At 41.4% G+C, this 22,802-nt stretch overlaps 1 protein-coding gene across 1 annotated transcript in view; it reads left to right on the forward strand.

Annotated features, from left to right (window-relative positions):
- The first annotated feature begins 416 nt into the window (after positions 1-416).
- Positions 417-22,802, forward strand: part of diaph2 (diaphanous-related formin 2) — a 902,507-nt gene continuing 880,121 nt past the window's right edge. Inside the window, exons 1-2 of the mRNA XM_060927624.1 lie at positions 417-496; positions 3,458-3,793. Coding sequence (XP_060783607.1) covers positions 3,707-3,793 — 87 coding nt within the window. The 5' untranslated portion in view covers positions 417-496; positions 3,458-3,706. The remainder of the gene's footprint in view (positions 497-3,457; positions 3,794-22,802) is intronic.

Below are 22,802 nucleotides of genomic sequence, written 5' to 3' on the forward strand. Positions count from 1 at the left end.
TCATACTGTCAGCCATAAAATATAAGTCAAAGTAAATTTAGAAATCCCTTCTTGTTTATTTATTTGAATTTTCTATACTGTCCCAATTTTATTTCATTTTCTGATTTGGGGTTGTATTTATAATTGTTATTTTGTCCAATTATTTTTAAGCCTGTGAAAATGGAGGGACGATGTAAACATTCCTAAACGGTTAATGCAATATTTTTTTTTATTCAACCCCTTGAATTAAAGTCTATACTTCAGTTACATCTCGACTGCTTCAATTGAAATCCATTGTGGTCGTGTGCGAAGACAAAATTCCGAAAACTGTGTTACTGTCCAAATACTTACAGATCTGCCACTGGTTATATCTTTCTCTACGCACTTCCGTTTTTTTTCTTGGGAGAAAGCCGATGGAGAACACCCACTTCCGTTCTGTGGGACGACTTTGTGAATCACAGGGCGACTCAGAAACGTTAGCAAGCAGAACAATCGTGGGCCTTGTCTGGCTGTTGTGGTAAGCCTTGGATGACATTTTATAAGTTAATATTTTGTTTTTATTACGTGTATTCGTATTAGTCTTTGAATACTGGCTAGACGTTCTTGATCTTATTTGGAGATGCATGGAAGGATAAAATTTCTGTGTTCAAAATAACTGCAGTTAACGGCACTAAATTTGGTTACGATAAGAAAAATCAGATCCAAACTACTTACTAACTGAAACTTAGTAACTAGCGAACGAACAATTTAAACAGGTCATCGCGTGTCGAGTCAGATTCATTTACTGTTCATGGAGTTTTAAATTTGTGGAAAACTTATGTATTCCATGATCCATATTGTAAAATTAGCAAATTACGTTGTTTAAGAGCTATATTGAAGAGTGAATGTTATATGCACTCACCGAACACTTTATTAGGAACACCTGCTCATTCATACAACTATCTGATGTATTATAACAATTATATTATCGTGTGTAAGCAATGCAATGCATATACAGGCCAACAGTGGACTGGGGGAGGGGGGTGATTTTGACTGTGGCATGATTTTTGGTGCCAGACAGACTGGTTTAATTTTTATAAACTGCTGATCTCCTGGGATTTCCATGCACAACAGTCTCTAGAGTTTGCTCAGAATCGTGTAATAAAGAAAAACATCCAGAAAGCAGCAGTTCTGTGGACAGAAATGCCTTGCTGATGAGAAGGAGGATGGCCAGGCTGGTTCAAGCTGACGAAAAGGCTACAGTAACTCAACCACGCTGTATAACTGTGGTGAACAGAAAAGCATCTCAGAATGCACAACACATTGAACCTTGAAGCAGATGGGCTACAAAAGCAGAAGACCATGTCAGCTTCCATTTCTGTTAGCCAAGAAAAGAAAGCTGTAATGAGCACAGGCTCACCAGAACTGGACATTTGAGGACTTAAAGTGCATATTCTGGATCAATTTTTTTTTTTTAATATGAAATTATGTCCCTTTACACACTCATCCAGAAGGGTAATTTTGCACAAGGCCATCTGTCTACAGCAGAAAAAAACGCATCTGGAACTAGAAAAGCACTCAGAGAGCGCAGACCTCCGCCAAGAATCCTTTAAAAAATTCCGGGATCCAGATGGTGATCCGGATCACCGCCAAAATTTAATGGATTGTTACTTGTGCCCAGTCACACCTCTGGAAAAAATTTCAGAGCAATCTGTTCATAACTTTTTCCGTAATGTTGCTAACAGACAAATCAACAAACAAACCAATGCTACCGAAAACATAACCTCCTTGGCGGAGGTAAAAATCCCAAGGGAGTCTGGAGCCAGATTTGTGACGTTACCTGGGGAAGCGCCAGCAGGCTGCGTGAGCTTTGCACGGTTTAAGTGCACAGCCTGTGTAGACCAAGCGCTCCCATTTCTCTCTCATTGTCTGGTCTTTTGGAAAACGATGAGTACTAATCCCATCAAGATTGGTGTTGCTACACCCTCCTACGATACATCTGTTAACCATTTTAATAATTACGCTATAACGTCGAAGAAATTTGCAGAAAACCACCAGGTCGTTTTCTCTTAAACAAACCAGCGCTGACGTAGGATTCAGAAGGAGGTGTCCTGCAGATGACGTCACGAAAATCAACGTTTGCCGGGAAATTCAAATGCCAGGTTTTTTCAGAGGTGGTCCAGTTCATCTCAGATGGCTTGATTTCAACTGAATTTCTGGTATTGCGCAAGGTAAAAAAAATTGCAGAGAATACAGAATGTTACAGATATGACCAAAGTTTAAAATAAAATAGAATTACATTGATCTTGCTCTTGAATTTACCCGTGATGTGCACTTTAAAATGTGGCTTGATCTGATGAATCTCAACTTTTGCTGAGGCAAACAAATGGTATGGTCAGAATTTGGTACCAACAGCATGAATCTATGGACCCAATCTGTCTTATGTCCCCCCCACAAAAAAAAAAAAAGTAAGCTGGTTGAGGTGGTGGAATGGTGTGGGGACTGATCTCTTGGCACACATTGGGCCTGTTAAGACCAGTTAATCATTGCTTGAATGCTACAGCCTGTTTCAGTATTGTTGCTGACCATGTGCCATGGCCACAATTTACCGATTTTCTAATATCTGCTTCCAGCATGATAATGCACCATGCCAAAAAGCAAAAGTTTTCTCAAACTGGTTTCATGAACATGAGATGTGGCCTTTTCAGTTACCGAATTTTAATTCAATAGAACACCTTTGGGATGCGGGAGAATGAGAGACTTGCAGTACAAAAGGGCGCCTAAAAAGATCTGCAGGAATTGTGATGCAGTCATGTCAACATAAACCAGAATCTCAAAGGAAAGATTCTACATCTTGTGGAATCCATGCTGTAAATAATTGAGGCTGTTTTGAAAGCAAAGGTAGTGTTCCTAATAAAGTTCTCAGGGAGTGTATATAGTACAGTAGAGAATGTCTTCTATTGAACAGCTGTTTAATCATATAACCAGACCAGGGTGTACTGTAACCCTTATGTGCATGCTGTATTTGTACAAGTTGATCAATTTAGAGCAAAGGGGACCATTAGGCCTCACTACATTGAAAATGCATGGAATTTAATCACCAACATGTCAGACATTATTGCAGGTTACTCAGGAGCCAATCAGAATGTGCGATAACTGTACCCAGTACAATGAAATAGAAAGTTGGACTCGTCTGCTGCCCCGCACCTGTGGGGAATAGGTTCTACTGGAAGAAAGTTGACTTGTTGGAAAACTGTTGCACTTTTAGAATTGGATTTGATGCCAGTTAATTTGCAATTGTTCAATTACACTGTTAAACATTTTATACCATATTTTTTAAAAACAACAAAAAAAGTGTGGGGCTGAACGTCCCCCTTTGCCCGATCTTGTGTGACCAATGTGAATCTTAGACTACAGCTTAGTTGTCTGTCTGTGATGAGTGTTTTTAGGAAAATATTCAGCTGTACCTAGTATAATAATCTAAATTATTCTTTGTCAGATTTCCCAACACTGAAGCTGGAGTGCTGAACTGGTCAAGGCTGCATTTGGAGCCAAATCGTAAAACGTGCTTTATCAAAACTTTGATCTGTTAATAATGTGGAATAATTCTGTGGAATAATTGTCCCACTTCACCTCTCCCATGGAATGGCTTTTGAAAAACTTGATTTTCTTCTAAATTCCACAAAACTGGAGACTTCGTAAGTAAAACAGGACACCTTAACATTTGAAGAGGAGCTTTTCCTCAAAAATGGATCAGCAAGCAAGTGGTGGGGAGGACCCCAATAAGCACCCAAAAAAGAAATCAAATGAGGATGATAGTAAGAACAAAAAGCTGGTATGTATATGTCTTGCTGTTCTCATTCCCCCCCCCCCCCCCCCCCCCCCCCCCCCTTTGGTGGTGTAGTGCCTTAGAACTGTATTAGATTGCAGCTGTTAATGAATTGTAAATTTGAGGGGTTCGGCAGTTAGATAGCTTGCCTCAGCTTTAGCATTTTGTGCTGCTTATCGAACTGATGATGATAAATTATTATTATGGTTATAAAATAGTCTTCTTAAGCATTTGTCAACACAGAACTTTCTTACTGCTTGTTTTTCTGTTAGTTCTCAGTGCGATATTAAATGTAATGGACATAAGGATGGTATGATGCCATGACTTCTTCCCCTTATTTCATAGGCCACTTTGGATGAATGAATGGCTTGCTTGGTTAGTTACGTGGGACAGAATTAATTACAACTTCTGATGCATCAGGACAGCCCCAACTCTTAAAAGTTTAGCACTTTTTTTAAAATACTTTTTTATTATGATTTTCCATTGATTTACACATTGACATTTAAACATAAACATTATACCCCAATCTGGCAATAATAATAAATAATAAGAGAGAAAAAAAACAGATAAACATTAAATAAAACAAACAAAATGATATTAATGTAAATAAGTAATAATTAATAAAACAAAAGTACATTTCAATAGGGTCACAGCAGTGCACAAATTGCAGAACTTATACAATTAATCACAAGTCAAGGTTGTGAGTCTCCAGAAAGTCCATATAAGGTCTCCATAAGTGAGCAGAATTCTTTTTCTTTTTCCAATATATGTAAGTCTCTCCAAAGCGAGACAGGACATCAGTTCTTTTGTCCACATTCCAATAGAAAGTGTGTCCATACTTTCCCACAATAATGCAATTATCCTCCTGGCTTGCAAGAGTCCAAAGTCAATGAGCAGTGATTGCCGTTGGGACACAACAAAGTTCTCTGAGTATATTCCCAGTAAACATATTTTGGCTCGCAACGGGACTTCCCTACCAGTTATGAGACTGATACAATGTAATACATTTTTCCAGAATTGGTGTATCTTTGAACATTCCCACAAGCAATGAATTAACGTACCCTTTTCTTCTCTGCATTTCACACAAATATCAGGTACATTAGGGTAGATATGATTCAACCTGCAAGGTGTAAGATAAGTGCGCATTAACCACTTGTATTGTAGCAGCTTATATCTGGTGTTAACCGACTGGGTCTGAGCCTTAAAACAAGCCCTTTCCCAGTCAGTTTCCTGGATATCCTCCTTTAAATCAGTTATCCATGCCTCCAGCTTTTTAGAAGATGATTCTTTTGAATGTTGTAACAGTAAATCATTAAACGGTGAAACTTGTCCTCTATCCCACATGGAGGGTAGAGTCAAGTCCTCGATTTTAGATAGTGGGGGTACAGACAATTGCTTCTGTGTGGATAAAATAAAACGTTTCAGTTGGAGGTATTTAAAGAAGTGCTTTCTTGGAATATCATATTTCTCACACAGTTGAGTTATATGACAACAAGCTACCTTCTGCGTATAAATCCAAAAATTTTGCAACACCTTTGTTAAACCACATCCTAAATCCACCATCTGCTCTCCCTAGTGTAAAACAATTATTGCCCCATATAGGGGAAAACTGTGATAATGCTGGTGTGTCTCCAACCTGTTGGTGTGCAGAGTACCACACTGAAATGGTATTTCGAAGAAAGGGATTTTTGTTTGTTTAACCAGTCTTCTGACACTTGCTGAAAGCTTGAGAGGAAGCCCTAGTGTTGACGTCTCCTCTATAGTCACCCAAGCAGGAAGGGAAGTTACTGAAAAGTAATACATTGTTGTCCTTAGCTGGGCAGCCCAGTAATAGAGTTTTAAATTGGGGAGCTGAAGCCCACCTCTTTCATATGGTAAATATAATAGTTTTAATTGTAGCCTGGCCTTTTTACCATTCCAGATAAATTGATTCAGTATATTATTAATGTTAAGAAAAAAGATTTCGGGTAAAGTAAGCGGAAGTGATTGAAATAGATATAGAAACTTTGGTAAGACCAACATTTTAATTATGTTTATGCGACCAATCATAGATATAGGCATCCTGGTCCAGCGATTTAACATCTCCCTCACCCCATCCACCAGGGGGTCATAATTTAAAGAAACTATTTGTTTCACATCAGGACCGATTTTAATCCCCAAATATGTAAAGCCTTCTTTAGTGGCTGTGAACGGTGTATCTATAATAGGTTGCAGTCTTTCATTTTCATTCAAAAACATTAATGCAGATTTGGAATTATTTATTTCATACCCTGATCTGTTTCCAAATGTCTCCATCAAATTTAGTAATTGGGGAATACTATCTTTTTAAGTTTGTTAAAAAAAGAATTATGTCATCCGCATATAAAGCTATGCGATGCTCATATCCTCCAATAGTTATACCCGTGATGTCTTTGAGCTCTTAATGCTATGGCCAAGGGCTCAATAGCCAACACAAATAGCAAAGGCGATAATGGACACTCTTGTCTCATTGATCGATGGAGAGCAAATGGCTTAGAGACATTATTATTAGTCAATATTTCAGCAGTTGGGCTTGTATACAAGAGCTTTATCCATCTCAGGAAATTAGCACCAATTCCAAACCGCGGAAGCACGTTAAAAAGGAAACCCTACTCAATCCTATCAAAGGCTTGATGCACGTCTAAGGATAACACAGCTGTATCTCTAGAGTTGTGTTTTTCATACAATATATTCAGAACATGCCGAATATTATGAAATCCATGTCTATTTTTGACAAAGCCATTTTGATCATTGTCAACAAAATGGGGTAGATAAGACTCCAGTCTTCTGGCCAAGGCCTTGCAAAGTATTTTAATTAGGGCTGTCAAACGATTAAAAAATTTAATCACGATTAATCTCAGAATTTCATATAGTTAATCGCGATTAATCGCATTTTTTTACAACCCCGATTCCAAAAAAGTTGGGACAAAGTACAAATTGTAAATAAAAATGGAATGTAATAATTTACAAATCTCAAAAACTGATCTTGTATTCACAATAGAACATAGACAACATATCAAATGTCGAAAGTGAGACATTTTGAAATTTCATGCCAAATATTGGCTCATTTGAAATTTCATGACAGCAACACATCTCAAAAAAGTTGGGACAGGGGCAATAAGAGGCTGGAAAAGTTAAAGGTACAAAAAAGGAACAGCTGGAGGACCAAATTGCAACTCATTAGGTCAATTGGCAATAGGTCATTAACATGACTGGGTATAAAAAGAGCATCTTTGAGTGGCAGCGGCTCTCAGAAGTAAAGATGGGAAGAGGATCACCAATCCCCCTAATTCTGCACCGACAAATAGTGGAGCAATATCAGAAAGGAGTTTGACAGTGTAAAATTGCAGAGTTTGAACATATCATCTACAGTGCATAATATCAAAAGATTCAGAGAATCTGGAAGAATCTCTGTGCGTAAGGGTCAAGGCCAGAAAACCATGCTAGGTGCCCATGATCTTCGGGCCCTTAGATGGCACTGCATCACATACAGGCATGCTTCTGTATTGGAAATCACAAAATGGGCTCAGGAATATTTCCAGAGAACATTATCTGTGAACACAATTCACTGTGCCATCCGCCGTTGCCAGCTAAAACTCTATAGTTCAAAGAAGCCGTATCTAAACATGATCCAGAAGCGCAGACGTCTTCTCTGGGCCAAGGCTCATTTAAAATGGACTGTGGCAAAGTGGAAAACTGTTCTGTGCTCAGACAAATTAAAATTTGAAGTTCTTTATGGAAATCAGGGATGCCGTGTCATTCGGACTAAAGAGGAGAAGGATGACCCAAGTTATCAGCGCTCAGTTCAGAAGCCTGCATCTCTGATGGTATGGGGTTGCATTAGTGTGTGTGGCATGGGCAGCTTACACATCTGGAAAGACACCATCAATGCTGAAAGGTATATCCAGGTTCTAGAGCAACATATGCTCCCATCCAGACAACGTCTCTTTCAGGGAAGACCTTGCATTTTCCAACATGACAATGCCAAACCACATACTGCATCAATTACAGCATTATGGCTGCGTATAAGAAGGGTCCGGGTACTGAACTGGCCAGCCTGCAGTCCAGATCTTTCACCCATAGAAAACATTTGGCGCATCATAAAACGGAAGATACGACAAAAAAAAAGACCTAAGACAATTGAGCAGCTAGAATCCTACATTAGACAAGGATGGGTTAACATTCCTATCCCTAAACTTGAGCAACTTGTCTCCTCAGTCCCCAGACGTTTACAGACTGTTGTAAAGAGAAAAGGGGATGTCTCACAGACTAACATGGCCTTATCCCAACTTTGAGATTTGTGGTCATGAAATTTTAAAATCACCTAATTTTTCTCTTTTTTTTTTAATCGTTTATCTTTCATCTCATCATCTCTAGCCGCTTTATCCTGTCCTACAGGGTCGCAGGCAAGCTGGAGCCTATCCCAGCTGACTACGGGGGAGAGGCAGAGTACACCCTGGACAAGTCGCCAGGTCATCACAGGGCTGACACAGACAACCATTCACACTCACATTCACACCTACGGTCAATTTAGGCCAAGTTTACATTAGACCGTATCTGTCTCGTTTTCTTCGTGGATGCACTGTCCGTTTACATTAAAACGCCTGGAAACGCCGGGAAACGGGAATCCGCCAGGGTCCACGTATTCAATCTAGATCGTGTCTGGTCCGGTGCTGTGTAAACATTGAGAATACGCGGATACGCTGTGCTGAGCTCTAGTTGGCGTCGTCATTGGACATCATCACTGTGACATCCACCTTCCTGATTCGCTGGCGTTGGTCATGTGACGCGACTGCTGAAAAATGGCGCGGACTTCCGCCTTGTATCACCTTTCATTAAAGAGTATAAAAGTATGAAAATACTGCAAATACTGATGCAAATACTGCCCATTGTGTAGTTATGATTGTCTTTAGGCTTGCCATCCTTCCACTTGCAAGTGGTAAGTGATATGCGCTGGGATCACACACACAGCGGCTCAGTCCCGAATCACTGCTTGTGCACTTCACTCGCGCGCTCTGTGAGCTGCGCAGGGCTGGAGTGCGCACCCTCCAGAGGGCACTCGCTGTTCAGGGCGGAGTGATTTGGAGCGCAGGATGCCTGCGGAGCCGAGCGTATCCCTGTATTGGTGTTGCTGTGTGCACGCAAATCGTTTTAAAAACGTTAATCTGATGATCCGCTGATACGGTCTAATGTAAACCCCACCTTAGAGTCACCAGTTAACCTAACCTGCATGTCTTTGGAAAAAAAAAAAAAAACTAAGACAGTTGAGCAACTAGAATCCTACATTAGACAAGAATGGGTTAACATTCCTATCCCTAAACTTGAGCAACTTGTCTCCTCAGTCCCCAGACGTTTACAGACTGTTGTAAAGAGAAAAGGGGATGTCTCACAGTGGTAAACATGGCCTTGTCCCAACTTTTTTGAGATGTGTTGTCATGAAGTTTAAAATCACCTAATTTTTCTCTTTAAATGATACATTTTCTCAGTTTAAACATTTGATATGTCATCTATGTTCTATTCTGAATAAAATATGGAATTTTGAAACTTCCACATCATTGCATTCCGTTTTTATTTACAATTTGTACTTTGTCCCAACTATTTTGGAATCGGGGTTGTAAATCTGTGTAAATGAATAAGGCTTTTAAAGTGAAATGTTACAATTAAAATGGTGAACACATTTTATGCTAAAAGTACTTGTTAAAAACTGCTGGGACAAGAGAAAATGGTCAAGGAGTTTATTCACTCATACTAGGCAGTACTGAACATACAAAACACAAAATTGGATTTTGTGATGGATTAGGGAGCTGTAGTCTCAAATATAAAACATGTAGTCACATACTACTGTGTCTCAGTTCAGACGTGTGACAAAAGGAAATAAAAATGAAATAAAACTTCAATTGTGCTGGAGTTGTATTCAGTCACAGCCTATAGGACTTCACAGTACTGTGCAAACAAAAATAAATTGCAGTTGGACTTCAATAAAAGGCATTTAGTGTCATATCACAGTGCTACAGCATACTGAAATCTCACTTTACAAAAGTATTTTAGAACTGCAAAGTGCATACCAAAACCAACTCAATCACACTCTTCTTTCGAAATGAAACTTCCCGTTTAACAGACCTTTCTCCATCACTCACACGTACTCTTATTGAAGCAGCGCACGACAAGCCTCAACAGGAACTACGGGTGACTCGCAGGGCCAAATTAGAATTTGCATTAACGCCACTATTTTTTTCTAATCGCGATAACGCATTAACGCGATCTCAAGTTATCGCGTTAACTTCAACAGCCCTAATTTTAATGTCACACCCCATCAAACTAATAGGCCTGAAAGAGTAGCATTCATTTGATGGTTTGTTTGGTTTCAGGATTAAAGTTATTATCGCAAGTCTCAAAGACAGAGGGAGTATTCCCTTTATATAGGATTCCTTATACATGTCCAATAATGGGACCAGAAGTTTCTCCCCAAATCTCTTGTAAAATTCAATTGGAAAGCCGTCTGGCCCTAGTGCTTTCCCACTCTGCATCCTTTGGATGGCTTCTGCTAATTCCTTTGTTGTTAGACTACAATCCAACTCCTTTCGCTCATTTTCTGACAGAGTCCGAAACCTCAATTGATCTAAAAAAGAATTTTGACGGTGCAACTCATCTAACCACTCTGATGTATACAAGGCCTCATAGAAATCCCTAAAAAGGTTATTGATCTCCACTGGTTCTGAGGCCACATCGCCTGCAGGCGTCTTGACGCTGTTGATTGCTCTGTCCAACTGCTTTTTTTTTTATTTTAAGTCGCCAAGCCAACAGTTTACCACATTTTTCTCCCTGATCATAATAAGACTGTTTAAGCCACATTAAATTTTTTGCGACTTTTTCTATGGATAATTTGTTATATTTGGCTCTAATAATTTGTAAGTCCTTTGCTTTCTGCGGGCTGTAATTATTATACAATTCCTGTTCCAACAGTCTAATTTGATTTTCAATTGTCTCCATTTTCATACGTTGTTGTTTCGCTTTAGATTTTGTAAAGCTAATAATTTCCCCTCTGATATATGCTTTGAATGCCTCCCATCTAACACAAGCGTCAGTCTGGTTGCGATTGATTTCCAAGTAATTGTTAATGCGTTCTTCAGCAAATTTTATAAACTTTGCATCCTGCAGTAACTCAACAGGAAATCTCCATCTCTTAGGGATCTGGATAAATGTATCTATATGTAGGTTTAATGATACAGCTGCATGATCACTAATGACAATGCTATCATACCAGCATCCTTTAATTTTTGAAAGAAGTCCAAATGAGACCAAAAAATAGTCAGTTCGCGAGTGGGTACCATGTGCACTCGAATAACAGGAGTATTCAATTTCATCTGGGTGTAGTTCCCCCCATACTTCAACCAGATTCAAATCTTTACAAGACTGCAATAATATTTTCCTTGTTCATACATGAGTAGAGTCAAGATTAGTAGAGCGATCTTTTGTGGGTACTGAAGTACAATTAAAATCACCACCGATAATGTACATACCTTGCAAGGTGGACAGAGTGAGGAAGAGATTCTGAAAAAAAGGGATTATTATCATTCGGACCGTAGATGCATACCAAATTTATTCCACATGTGGATATGTTACCTTGAATAATGATATACCTGCCATATTGATCACAAATAACATTAGTGGTTTGGAACGGTAGAGATTTATGTATAGACCCCTTTCACTGACGTCACCCGAAACCGGAAGTAAACAGACCCTGCGCCATTTTGGAAGACCAACAAACTAATGATAAGGGGATAATAACAGCAGCAGTATGTGAACCCACGAGAATAAAGTGGAGTGGCAAACGACTTAAACAAATCTGAGCTGTTTTATTTATGATTTATTGGCCGAACAGTAGACTTGAAAGAAACCTGTGTGAGACTTGGCAAAAAACTGTGGATATAATGGATAAGTCTGTGCATGATCTGCGGACACTTTGAGGTAAGCAAACGCAAGAAATTCAGATTTAAAACATGCTAAAGTGGCCCCAAGTTGATAACTGTATGAGGAGCAAGCCTCCCAGACTTCTACAATTTAATAATAATAATAATTTAGGATGGTTTGGGGCTTGCTCGCTGCTGCCAGGTTGGTTGTTGAGTAGCCTGACTGTTTTTTTTTTTTTTTTTCCCTTGCATGTGGTATCATTGTTGACGCGAGGTTGTTTTTTGAACATGCCAATGCGGACACGATTTCCCCTGATGAGTTATGACTTCAGACGCGATGCGTGTGTGGAGGTGTGGAGTCCGCGTGATCTGTGCGTAAGATAGGCTTCTCATGTGTTTGGAGATCCGTGCTCCGAGACAAGCGCAAGCACACACACCCCCAAGGGAAAAAAAGGGGCCCCCCGAAAATATCGGCCTAGTTCGAACACTGAGTGTAGGCACTGGGTGTAAACAACAAATAGGCTACGTTCACACTGCAGGCTGAAGTGACTCAAATCCGATCTTTTCGCCCATATGTGACCTGTATCCGATCTTTTATTGACAATATGAACGACACAGATCCGATTTTTTCAAATCCGACCCAGGCCGTTTGGATATGTGGTGCTAATTCCGATTCCTATCCGCTCTTTTCATATGCGACTTCAGTCTGAACCGCCAGGTCGCATTCATCCGACTTACACGTCATCAACAAGCCACAAACGTCACTATTCTGCGCTGAAGTAGGCGGTGGGTCTCTCAAAAAAAGTTACAACAACATGGCGCATAATCACGGGCGCAGATAGAGGGTGGGACGAGTCATATTTAAATTCACCTCGTTCGGTCCCCCCCACTTATAGGGAGGAAAAAACGTCTATGCTGTCTTTCTTTGCATAAGGCAAACCTCACGGAAAAATCAAAAGACTAATTACCATTCGGTTTATTAAGGTGCACAGCAGTGTATACATAGTTGCAACAACTCACATAAAACAAAACAAAGACTGATATTTGGTTGGTTGAGCTGCGCAGACTGCACAGGTTGCAAGCTCGAGCTTGGTTGCTATGGTTACTAACAACAAGTTTGACAGGCATATCGGGGTTGGGGTTGGTTTGCTGGCAGCTTTGTCCCCCCCCCAGTTTTTTGTCCCCCCCAGTTCAAAAAACGTATCTGCGCCCCTGCGCATGACATCAGTGCGAGGGACGCTTCGGGCTGTGAAGGTTCTGAATCTTCTCAATGGAAGGACGCAGAGGTTAGGGAGCTGATTTCCATTTGGGGGGATGCAGCTATTCAAGCTAGATTGGATGAGTCATACCGCAACCGGGCGGTTTTACTTCCGTAAACACTGGCCATGCTCACTGCGTGTGACGTCGTCGTATCCTGCAGTGCGCATGCGGAACACTTTTAGGTCGCTTTTCGTTCATACTGAGGATCACATACAAGTCGCATATATTTGTTAATGTGAACGACCTCACAAAAAAATCGGATTTCACAAAAAAATCAGAATTGAGCATTAAGCCTTGCAGTGTGAACGTAGCGATAGTTTACAATGTCTGGGTAACAAACAGATGGCAGAATTGGTGTCAGGTCCTCCTTATGTTTCCATTCTCCCTTGCCCCGAGTCTTATATGGGTCAAACCCGTCAATCACAGCCAGTTTCTCCCTTTCTGCAACTGGTAATGTACTCATATAACCAGAATTATCATCCATCGTGTCACTTTACTCTCTCTCATACTTTGTTTTATATTGTGAGTGCATGTACTTGGTCTTCCAATATGGTGCCTAACAAAATCTCGCGGCGCGGTGACGTCATGTGAAAGGGGTCTATAAGTACACCCCAGCATGATTACTATATGGAGCACACAAGACCTGACCTGGTCATCGCTTTTTTTAATCTATCAATTTCTGTTGCCCTTAAATGTATCTCCTGCAAGAAAACTATTTGGGACTTAGTTGTTTAATTCTGTTTAAGACTTGCTTCAATTTAGTAATTTCTCTCAGCCCCCTAACATTCCAACTAGTAATTTTTATTTCAGACATATTAATATTTTAGTCTCATGAGCAAGATGCAGTTCTGTCCTGCCAATTAGACTAAATAAGTAAACAAACAAAGACACTGCTGATAGGAACCTTGATAGTGTGTAAAAAACAAACAACAAAAAACAAACAAACCGCATACCATGCCAGATATCCCAACTTCCCGCCCCCACACTTCCCCAACTGAAGTGTTTTAAGACCGGAACACTGAGCATTGTTCCCGTCATTCCCATCTTTGCTAAATGAATGAGGAGCACTGATCCACACTTACATGAGGAGCAGTTAATTAGTCAACGTGTGTCTTTAAGCTCATTACCAACCCTGCACAACGCTTACAGCAATCAAAATTATATTTTTTCCCCGGATGTTCAAAAAGGGACGGATTTGTCTATATTAGAAAAAAAAAATCAATAAATTGAAATTAAATTTACTCCCTTACCTAACCCCCCTTCCAGCAATCATTTTGCATAAATGAGCTTCAATAGCAAAGTAAGAAAAAAGAAGAAAAAGAAACTGTCTTTGTCACAATGAAACTAACAACTTGAAGCTCAAAAAAAAAGGGAAGAAAGAAAAAAAACCGGGGGGGCTCAATAAGACCATATCCGGTTCACACTCCGTATGGATTATTCATTATAAACAATTTACAATAAACTTATACCTTCATTAGTAAACCGAAAAAAGGGGTGCTGGGTCATTTATAACATTCATATTGCCAGTCCCGTTAGTCCGTCTCACTGTTACTGTACCTCTTACTGGTGTTAACTGTCATCAGAGGCTGACTATGAAGGAAAGAGTTAATCTTTAGGCTGAATTTCACGGTGAAATTCCTCTGCTTCACGCGGTGAAGAGAAGACGAACACCTTCCTGTCAAGAACCACTCTCATCTTGCAGGGATTTAACTGGAATCCTCGAAATTTCTCCATCTCACTGTACAACTTTCTGACCGTGTTGAATTCCCGACGTTTCCGCATCGTTTCTGCTGAAAAGTCCTGTACCAGAGTGATCTTAGTTCCAGCGTGTAGAATATTTTTCTGTAATGAAAGACGATAAACAGTCTCTCTATCCTGAAGTTTCCAGAAGTGTAGAAGGATGGCTCTGTGCTGGTTAGGCTTTGCCGGCGCCAAGGTGCGATGCACCCGCTCCAACACTGGGGTCTGTTCCACAGTGAGCTCCAGCCACTTCGGTAACATTTCTTGGATAAAATCCAGCAAAGGTCACATACCTTCGGCGCCCTCCTTGAGACCAAACAAATGCAGATTCTTCCTCCTGCCTCGGTTCTCCAAGTCGCTGGTCTTCATCTCCAAATATGACCGCCTTTTTACAATTGAAGCCAACTCCACCCGCACACTCAAGTTCCTTCTCAGCCGCCATCACCCGGTCCTCCACTTCAATGCGTTTAGTGTGCTCCGACACGTCTTGTTTAACTTCAGTCACTTTGCCTTCTAATGCAGTTATAGCATTGGTTACCCCTCCGAGGCAGGTATTAATGCCGTCCAGTTTTAGTCCGAACTCAGAGCGGAGCGACTTTAGCTCTCTTAGCACATCCGCTATGTCGGCCATGTTACTAGCATCTGCTTGCTCGGGTGACGGGGCCGTTTTCTTGTTTTGAGCGGTCGGTTTTCGAGCTCTGGTAAAAATGTCACATTCCTTAGTCGCGTGAGATGTCAACATATTTAACTCTGAGTGGAGAATCTGAATTCCAAGCTACTGTGTGGGGAATAAACAGATTTTTGTGCAGGGTTGATCAGAGCCTCACTTCTAAGCTGCCATCTTCGTCGGGTCATGTGACCGCTCAAAAAAAAAGTTTAGCACTTATTTTTAATGAATGATAAAATCTTTGCCTACATGTTCCTTAGCAAACTGTAGGCTTGCTTTAAAGTGCATATTCTGGACCAATTTAGTGGTTTTTTTTTTTTTTTTTTTTATATGAAAGTATGTCCCTTTACACACTCATCCAGAAGGGTAATTTTGCACAAGGCCATCTGTCTACAGCAGAAAAAAAATAAAATAAAATGCATCTGGAAAAATCCCAAGGGAGTCTGGAGGCAGATTCGTGACGTTACCTGGGGAAGCGCCAGCAGGCTGCGCGAGCTTTGCACGGTTTCAGTGCACAGCCTGTGTAGACCAAGCGCTCCCATTTCTCTCTCATTGTCTGGTCTTTTGGAAAACGATGAATACTAATCCCACCAAGATTGGTGTTGCTATACCCTCCTACGATACATCTATTAACCATTTTAATAATTATGCTATAACGTCGAAGAAATTTGCAGAAAACCATCAGGTCTTTTTTTCATAAACAAACCAGCGCTGACGTAGGATTCAGAGGGAGGCGTCCCGCAGATGACATCACGAAAATCAATGCTTGCCAGGAAATTCAAATGCCGGGAAATTCAAAAGTTTTTTCAGAGGTGGTCCAATTCGCCTCAAATGGCTTGATTTCAACTGAATTTTTCTGGTACTGCGCAAGGTAAAAAAAAAATTGCAGAGAATGCAGAATGTTACAGATATTCGACCAAAGTTTAATATAAAACGAGAATTACATTGATCTTGCTCCTGAATTTACCTGTGATATGCACTTTTCCTTTTGGACAGCAAAAGATTTTTCCTGGCATGCCTCTCTTGCAGGTCAAATTTGTCTAATCTCTTTCTGATTGTACAACCCCGATTCCAAAAAAGTTGCGACAAAGTACAAATTGTCAATAAAAACGGAATGCAGGGATGAAGTTTCAAAATTGCATATTTTATTCAGAATAGAACAGAGATGACACATCAAATGTTTAAACTGAGAAAATGTATCATTTAAAGATAAACGAGGGGGCGGCACGGTGGTGTAGTGGTTAGCGCTGTCGCCTCACAGCAAGAAGGTCCGGGTTCGAGCCCCGTGGCCGGTGAGGGCCTTTCTGTGTGGAGTTTGCATGTTCTCCCCGTGTCCGTGTGGGTTTCCTCCGGGTGCTCCGGTTTCCCCCACAGTCCAAAGACATGCAGGTTAGGTTAACTGGTGACTCTAAATTGACCGTAGGTGTGAATGTGAGTGTGAATGGTTGTCTGTGTCAGCCCTGTGATGACCTGGCGACTTGTCCAGGGTGTACCCCGCCTCTCCCCCGTAGTCAGCTGGGATAGGCTTCAGCTGGGATAGGCTCCAGCTTGCCTGCGACCCTGTAGGACAGGATAAAGCGGCTAGAGATGATGAGATGAGATGAAAGATAAACGATTAAAAAAAAAAAGAGAAAAATTAGGTGATTTTTAAATTTCATGACGACAAATCTCAAAAAAGTTGGGACAAGGCCATGTTAGTCTGTGAGACATCCCCTTTTCTCTTTACAACAGTCTGTAAATGTCTGGGGACTGAGGAGACAAGTTGCTCAAGTTTAGGGATAGGAATGTTGACCCATTCTTGTCTAATGTCGGATTCTAGCTGCTCAACTGTCTTAGGTCTTTTTTTTTTTTGTCGTATCTTCTGTTTTATGATGCGCCAAATGTTTTCTGTGGGTGAAAGATCTGGACTGCAGGCTGGCCAGTTCAGTACCCGGACCCTTCTTATACGCAGTCATAATGCTGTAATTGATGCAGTATGTGGTTTGGCATTGTCATGTTGGAAAATGCAAGGTCTTCCGAGAGAGATGTCGTCTGGATGGGAGCGTATGTTGCTCTAGAACCTGGATATACCTTTCAGCATTGATGGTGTCTTTCCAGATGTGTAAGCTGCCCATGCCACATGCACTAATGCAACCTCATACCATCAGAGATGCAGGCTTCTGAACTGAGCGCTGATAACAACTTGGGTCGTCCTTCTCCTCTTTAGTCCGAATGACACAGCATCCCTCCATGAAGAACTTCAAATTTTTGCCGCTTTTCCACTACAAACGCGGCTGAGTCGGGCTGAGCCGTGCCGTGCTGAGTTGGGCTGAGTCGAGCTGAGCGGGGCTGTTGGAGTTGCATTTCGACTACAACCGCGCTGAACCGTGCTGGCTGGACGTGGGTGGACACATTGGGTGGAGTTAGCGAAAGTGGGTGGACGTCACGTGATGTCGTTAAGCAGCGCAAACAGTGACATCAGTGAGCTTTTAAGCGGTAGTCTCACGACCCGAATAGTAAACAACAAACATGGAGGACATGAAGTCGTTAGTGTTGCTGGTCTTGGTTCTGTGGCTTGTTGTCACCGACAACGCCAACAGATACTGGCAAGAGCGTATAGATGAGGTGAGGCGCATAAGGCTTCAGAAATTCTCGTAATTCTTCTTCTTCCGGGTTTATGGTGTTTACAGATCCCAGCGTGCTCGCGGGGCGTGTGTGGGCATGTGAGGACACTCCCCCTCACCAATCAGTGCACAGGGGAGTGTCTGGTCACGCCCCCAGCCTCACTCGGCTCGCTTTGGCTCGCTTCAGCCCCACTCCAAAACAGTGCGAGTTTTAGGGGCTAAGCAGGGTTGAAGCGAGCCGAGTCGTGCTGTTCTTTGGTAGTCGAAACGCGAGCCGTGTCGGGCTGAAGTGAGCTGAAGCGGGCTGAAGTGAGCTGAAAAAGGGTAGTGGAAAAGGGCCATTAGATTCGTCTGACCACAGAACAGTTTTCCACTTTGCCACAGTCCATTTTAAATGAGCCTTGGCCCAGAGAAGACGTCTGCACTTCTGGATCGTGTTTAGATACGGCTTCTTCTTTGAACTATAGAGTTTTAGCTGGCAACGGCGGATGGCACGGTGAATTGTGTTCACAGATAATGTTCTCTGGAAATATTCCTGAGCCCATTTTGTGATTTCCAATACAGAAGCATGCCTGTATGTGATGCAGTGCCGTCTAAGGGCCACCCAGACGGGCACCCAGTCTGGTTTTCCGGCCTTGGTCCTTGCGCACAGAGATTCTTCCAGATTCTCTGAATCTTTTGATGTTATGTACTGTAGATGATATGTTCAAACTCTTTGCAATTTTACACTGTCGAACTCCTTTCTGATATTGCTCCACTATTTGTCGGTGCAGAATTAGGGGGATTGGTGATCCTCTTCCCATCTTTACTTCTGAGAGCCGCTGCCACTCCAAGATACTCTTTTTATACCCAGTCATGTTAATGAACTATTGCCAATTGACCCAATGAGTTGCAATTTGGTCCTCCAGCTGTTCCTTTTTTGTACCTTTAACTTTTCCAGCCTCTTATTGCCCCTGTCCCAACTTTTTTGAGCTGTGTTGCTGTCATGAAATTTCAAATGAGCCAATATTTGGCATGAAATTTCAAAATGTTTCGCTTTCGACATTTGATATGTTGTCTATGTTCTATTGTGAATACAATATCAGTTTTTCAGATTTGTAAATTATTGCATTCCGTTATTATTTACAATTTGTACTGTGTCCCAACTTTTTTGGAATCGGGGTTGTAGATGTATACACTTTCACATCAAGAGTTGCAAGAGTTACCTGCAGATCCAGTGATTGAAATTTTGGGGTTCTAGGAGACTTTCTTTTCTGCTCTTGGGTTGAATTTCCTGGGGCCACTCGTTCTGGACACACTGGCAGTTGTTTGAAATCTGCGTCACTTTTAGATGATTTTACTTGGAGCGGAATTATTTATTTCTAATAATTTGGAGATCTTTTTAAATCCCTTGCCAGAGTCATATGCATCCACAACCTTTTTTCTGCAGTCCTTTGAGAGCTCTCTAGATTTGGCATGATGATACCACAGATTTCAAGATGTCAGATTTAAATAAGACGGGCTCCACCTGCAGAAGGTTCTAATCAATGGCATCTAATCTAGAACAACTGATTCTGATTTGAAATGATTCTGACTTGAAAGTGAGACAAATGAAGGGTGTACTAAATTTAAAAAAAAAAAAAAAAACTTTTTTAAATTTAAATAATTATAAATGACTATGAAATGTCAATTTTGTGTGTTGTTGGGAGTATATTGCATTTATATGTAGGCATTGTATCAAATAAAGTGAAATGGCTTGTTTAAAGATATTGAAAAGTCTACAGTTTCCATAGGATGTACTTACTGTTTTACATGACTGTGTATGAGAGAGATCCCATTTCACTCATTGGCCACTTTATTAGGTACACCCGTACACCTGCAGTTATCTAATCAGCCAATCCCTTCACAGCAGCACAATGCCTAAAATAATGCAGATACAAATAAAGATCTTCAGTTAATGTTCCATTCAAACATCAGAATGTGAAAAATTGTGATCTTTATTACTTTCACTGTTGCATAGGTGTTGGTCTCAGATGGACTTTTTATATACAGTTAGGTCCATATATATTTGGACACTGACACAAATTTTGGTTTTTTTTTTACCTGTTTACTGAAACATATTCAAGTTATAGTTATATAATGGACATGGACATAAAGGCCAGACTTTCAGCTTTCATTTGAGGGTATCTACATTAAAATTGGATGAAGGGTTTAGGAGTTTCAGCTCCTCAACATGTGCCACCCTGTTTTTAAAGAGACCAAAAGTAATTGGACAATTGACTCAAAGGCTATTTCATGGGCAGGTGTGGGCAATTCCTTCGTTATGTCATTCTCAATTAAGCAGATAAAAGGCCTGGAGTTGATCTGAGGTGTGGTGCTTGCATTTGGAAGATTTTGCTGTGAAGAAAACATGCGGTCAAAGGAGCTCTCCATGCAGGTGAAACAAGCCATCCTTAAGCTGTGAAAACAGAAAAAACCCATCCGAGAAATTGCTACAATATTAGGAGTGGCAAAATCTACAGTTTGGTACATCCTGAGAAAGAAAGAAAGAAAGCACTGGTGAACTCATCAATGCAAAAAGACCTGGACACTCACAGAAGACAACAGTAGTTGAATCGCAGAATAATTTCCATGGTGAAGAGAAACCCCTTCACAACAGCCAACCAAGTGAACAACACTCTCCAGGAGGTAGGCGTATCAATATCCAAATCTACCATAAAGAGAAGACTGCATGAAAGTAAATACAGGGGGTTCACTGCATGGTGCAAGCCACTCATAAGCCTCAAGAATAAAAAGGCTAGATTGGACTTTGCTAAAAAACATCTAAAAAAGCCAGCACAGTTCTGGAAGAACATTCTTTGGACAGATGAAATCAAGATCAACCTCTACCAGAATGATGGTATGGCGAAGGTGTGGTACAGCTCATGATCCAAAGCATACCACATCATCTGTAAAACACGGCGGAGGCAGTGTGATGGCTTGGGCATGCATGGCTGCCAGTGGCACTGGGTCACTAGTGTTTATTGATGATGTGACACAGGACAGAAGCAGCCGGATGAATTCTGAGATATTCAGAGACATACTGTGTGCTCAAATCCAGCCAAACTGATTGGTCGGTGTTTCATAATACAGATGGACAATGACCTAAAGCATAAAGCCAAAGCAACCCAGGAGTTTATTAAAGCAAAGAAGTGGAATATTCTTGAATGGCCAAGTCAGTCACCTGATCTCAACCCAATGGAGCACTTGCATGTGACGTCACAGCCGATCCAGATTGTGACAGACGCCATCTTGTCGGTCAAACACCATATTTCTGCCTTCTACTTCTGGTTCTACTTCTGCTTTTACTTCTACCTTTTCTTCTGGAAAACCCTACTATATACAATTCTACTACAACAGCTGCTGCTACAAGCTCTCCCTACCTGTGCACGTTTTTTGTTTTTTGTGTGCATTTTTGCGTGTTGTTCGTCTGTACCAGACTTCAATATCCACTACAACCGTATGGACTTACTGGACATTGGTTTCCAGCAGAAAATGACGGTTTTGTAGCGATTTCCATCGCATGCACAACATTCCGGACGAGATAGCGAGACCAGCGGGGTCTCCGTGGATTGTTATCGGAAGCAAAGTGAAGGAGGCGGCGCCGGGAGCGGAAGCAAAAGCGAGGCTGCAGGCAGAGCCGGCCTGTTGACTAAGCTCAGAAAACAGCCACTCAAACCTCCACTGCCAAGCCTCTACCTCTCCAACGCCAGATCCATGTAAACAAGACGGACGATTTGGAATTACAGCTGGAATTACCTTATTCTATTCTATAATCGGCTGGTCAGTGCTATGGAGCACTTGCATGTGACGTCACAGCCGATCCAGATTGTGAAAGACGCCATCTTGTCGGTCAAACGCCATATTTCTACTTCTGGGTCTACTTCTGCTTTTACTTCTACCTTTTCTTCTGGAAAACCCTACTATATACAATTCTACTACAACGGCTGCGGCTACAAGCTCTCCCTACCTGTGCACGTTTTGTTTTTTGTGTATATTTTTGCGTGTTGTTCGTCTGTACCGGACTTCAATATCCACTACAACCGTATGGACTTACTGGACATTGGTTTCCAGCAGAAAATGACGGTTTGTAGCGATTTCCATCGCATGCACAACATTCCGGACGAGAAAAAAAAAAATATTCCGGACGAGATAGCGAGACCAGCGGGGTCTCCGTGGATTGTTATCGGAAGCAAAGCGAAGGAGGCGGTGCCGGGAGCGGAAGCAAAAGCGAGGCTGCAGAGCCGGCCTGTTGACTAAGCTCAGAAAACAGCCACTCAAATCTCCACTGCCAAGCCTCTACCTCTCCAACACCAGATCCATGTAAACAACACGGACGATTTGGAACTACCTTATTCTATAATCGGCTGGTCAGTGCTATACTCAATACTTAAGTGACTTACCCATCCAATGAGGATTCTTGTTTACAAGATGCCACATCTGAGTCGCTGACAAATCCTGAATTTCTGTAAAGAAAACTGTCCAGAGATTTATAAGCACGCAGTGCTTCACCACGGAACAGCGAGGGAAAATTAATGAGGTAATTATACACGTCCGGGTATTCCGCTGGCAGTTCAAAATCCGGTCGTGAAAACTCCGTCCGGTAAGCCATAAGGGTCACAAATCTGTAGATCGTTTATTTTAGACATATATCTAGTTATCTGTTCATTAGAAAAATGAGCCGTGTAGTCCGTCGATTGAAATTGATCCATTCTGTACACGAGTGCAGCAGTATTCAGCGGTGTTTTTGACCAACAAGATGGCGGTTGTGTACTTTCCGGTCACGTGACTGCAAGATC

The sequence above is a fragment of the Neoarius graeffei genome, chromosome 8 (genome assembly GCF_027579695.1).
Source record: "Neoarius graeffei isolate fNeoGra1 chromosome 8, fNeoGra1.pri, whole genome shotgun sequence".
NCBI lineage: Eukaryota > Metazoa > Chordata > Actinopteri > Siluriformes > Ariidae > Neoarius > Neoarius graeffei.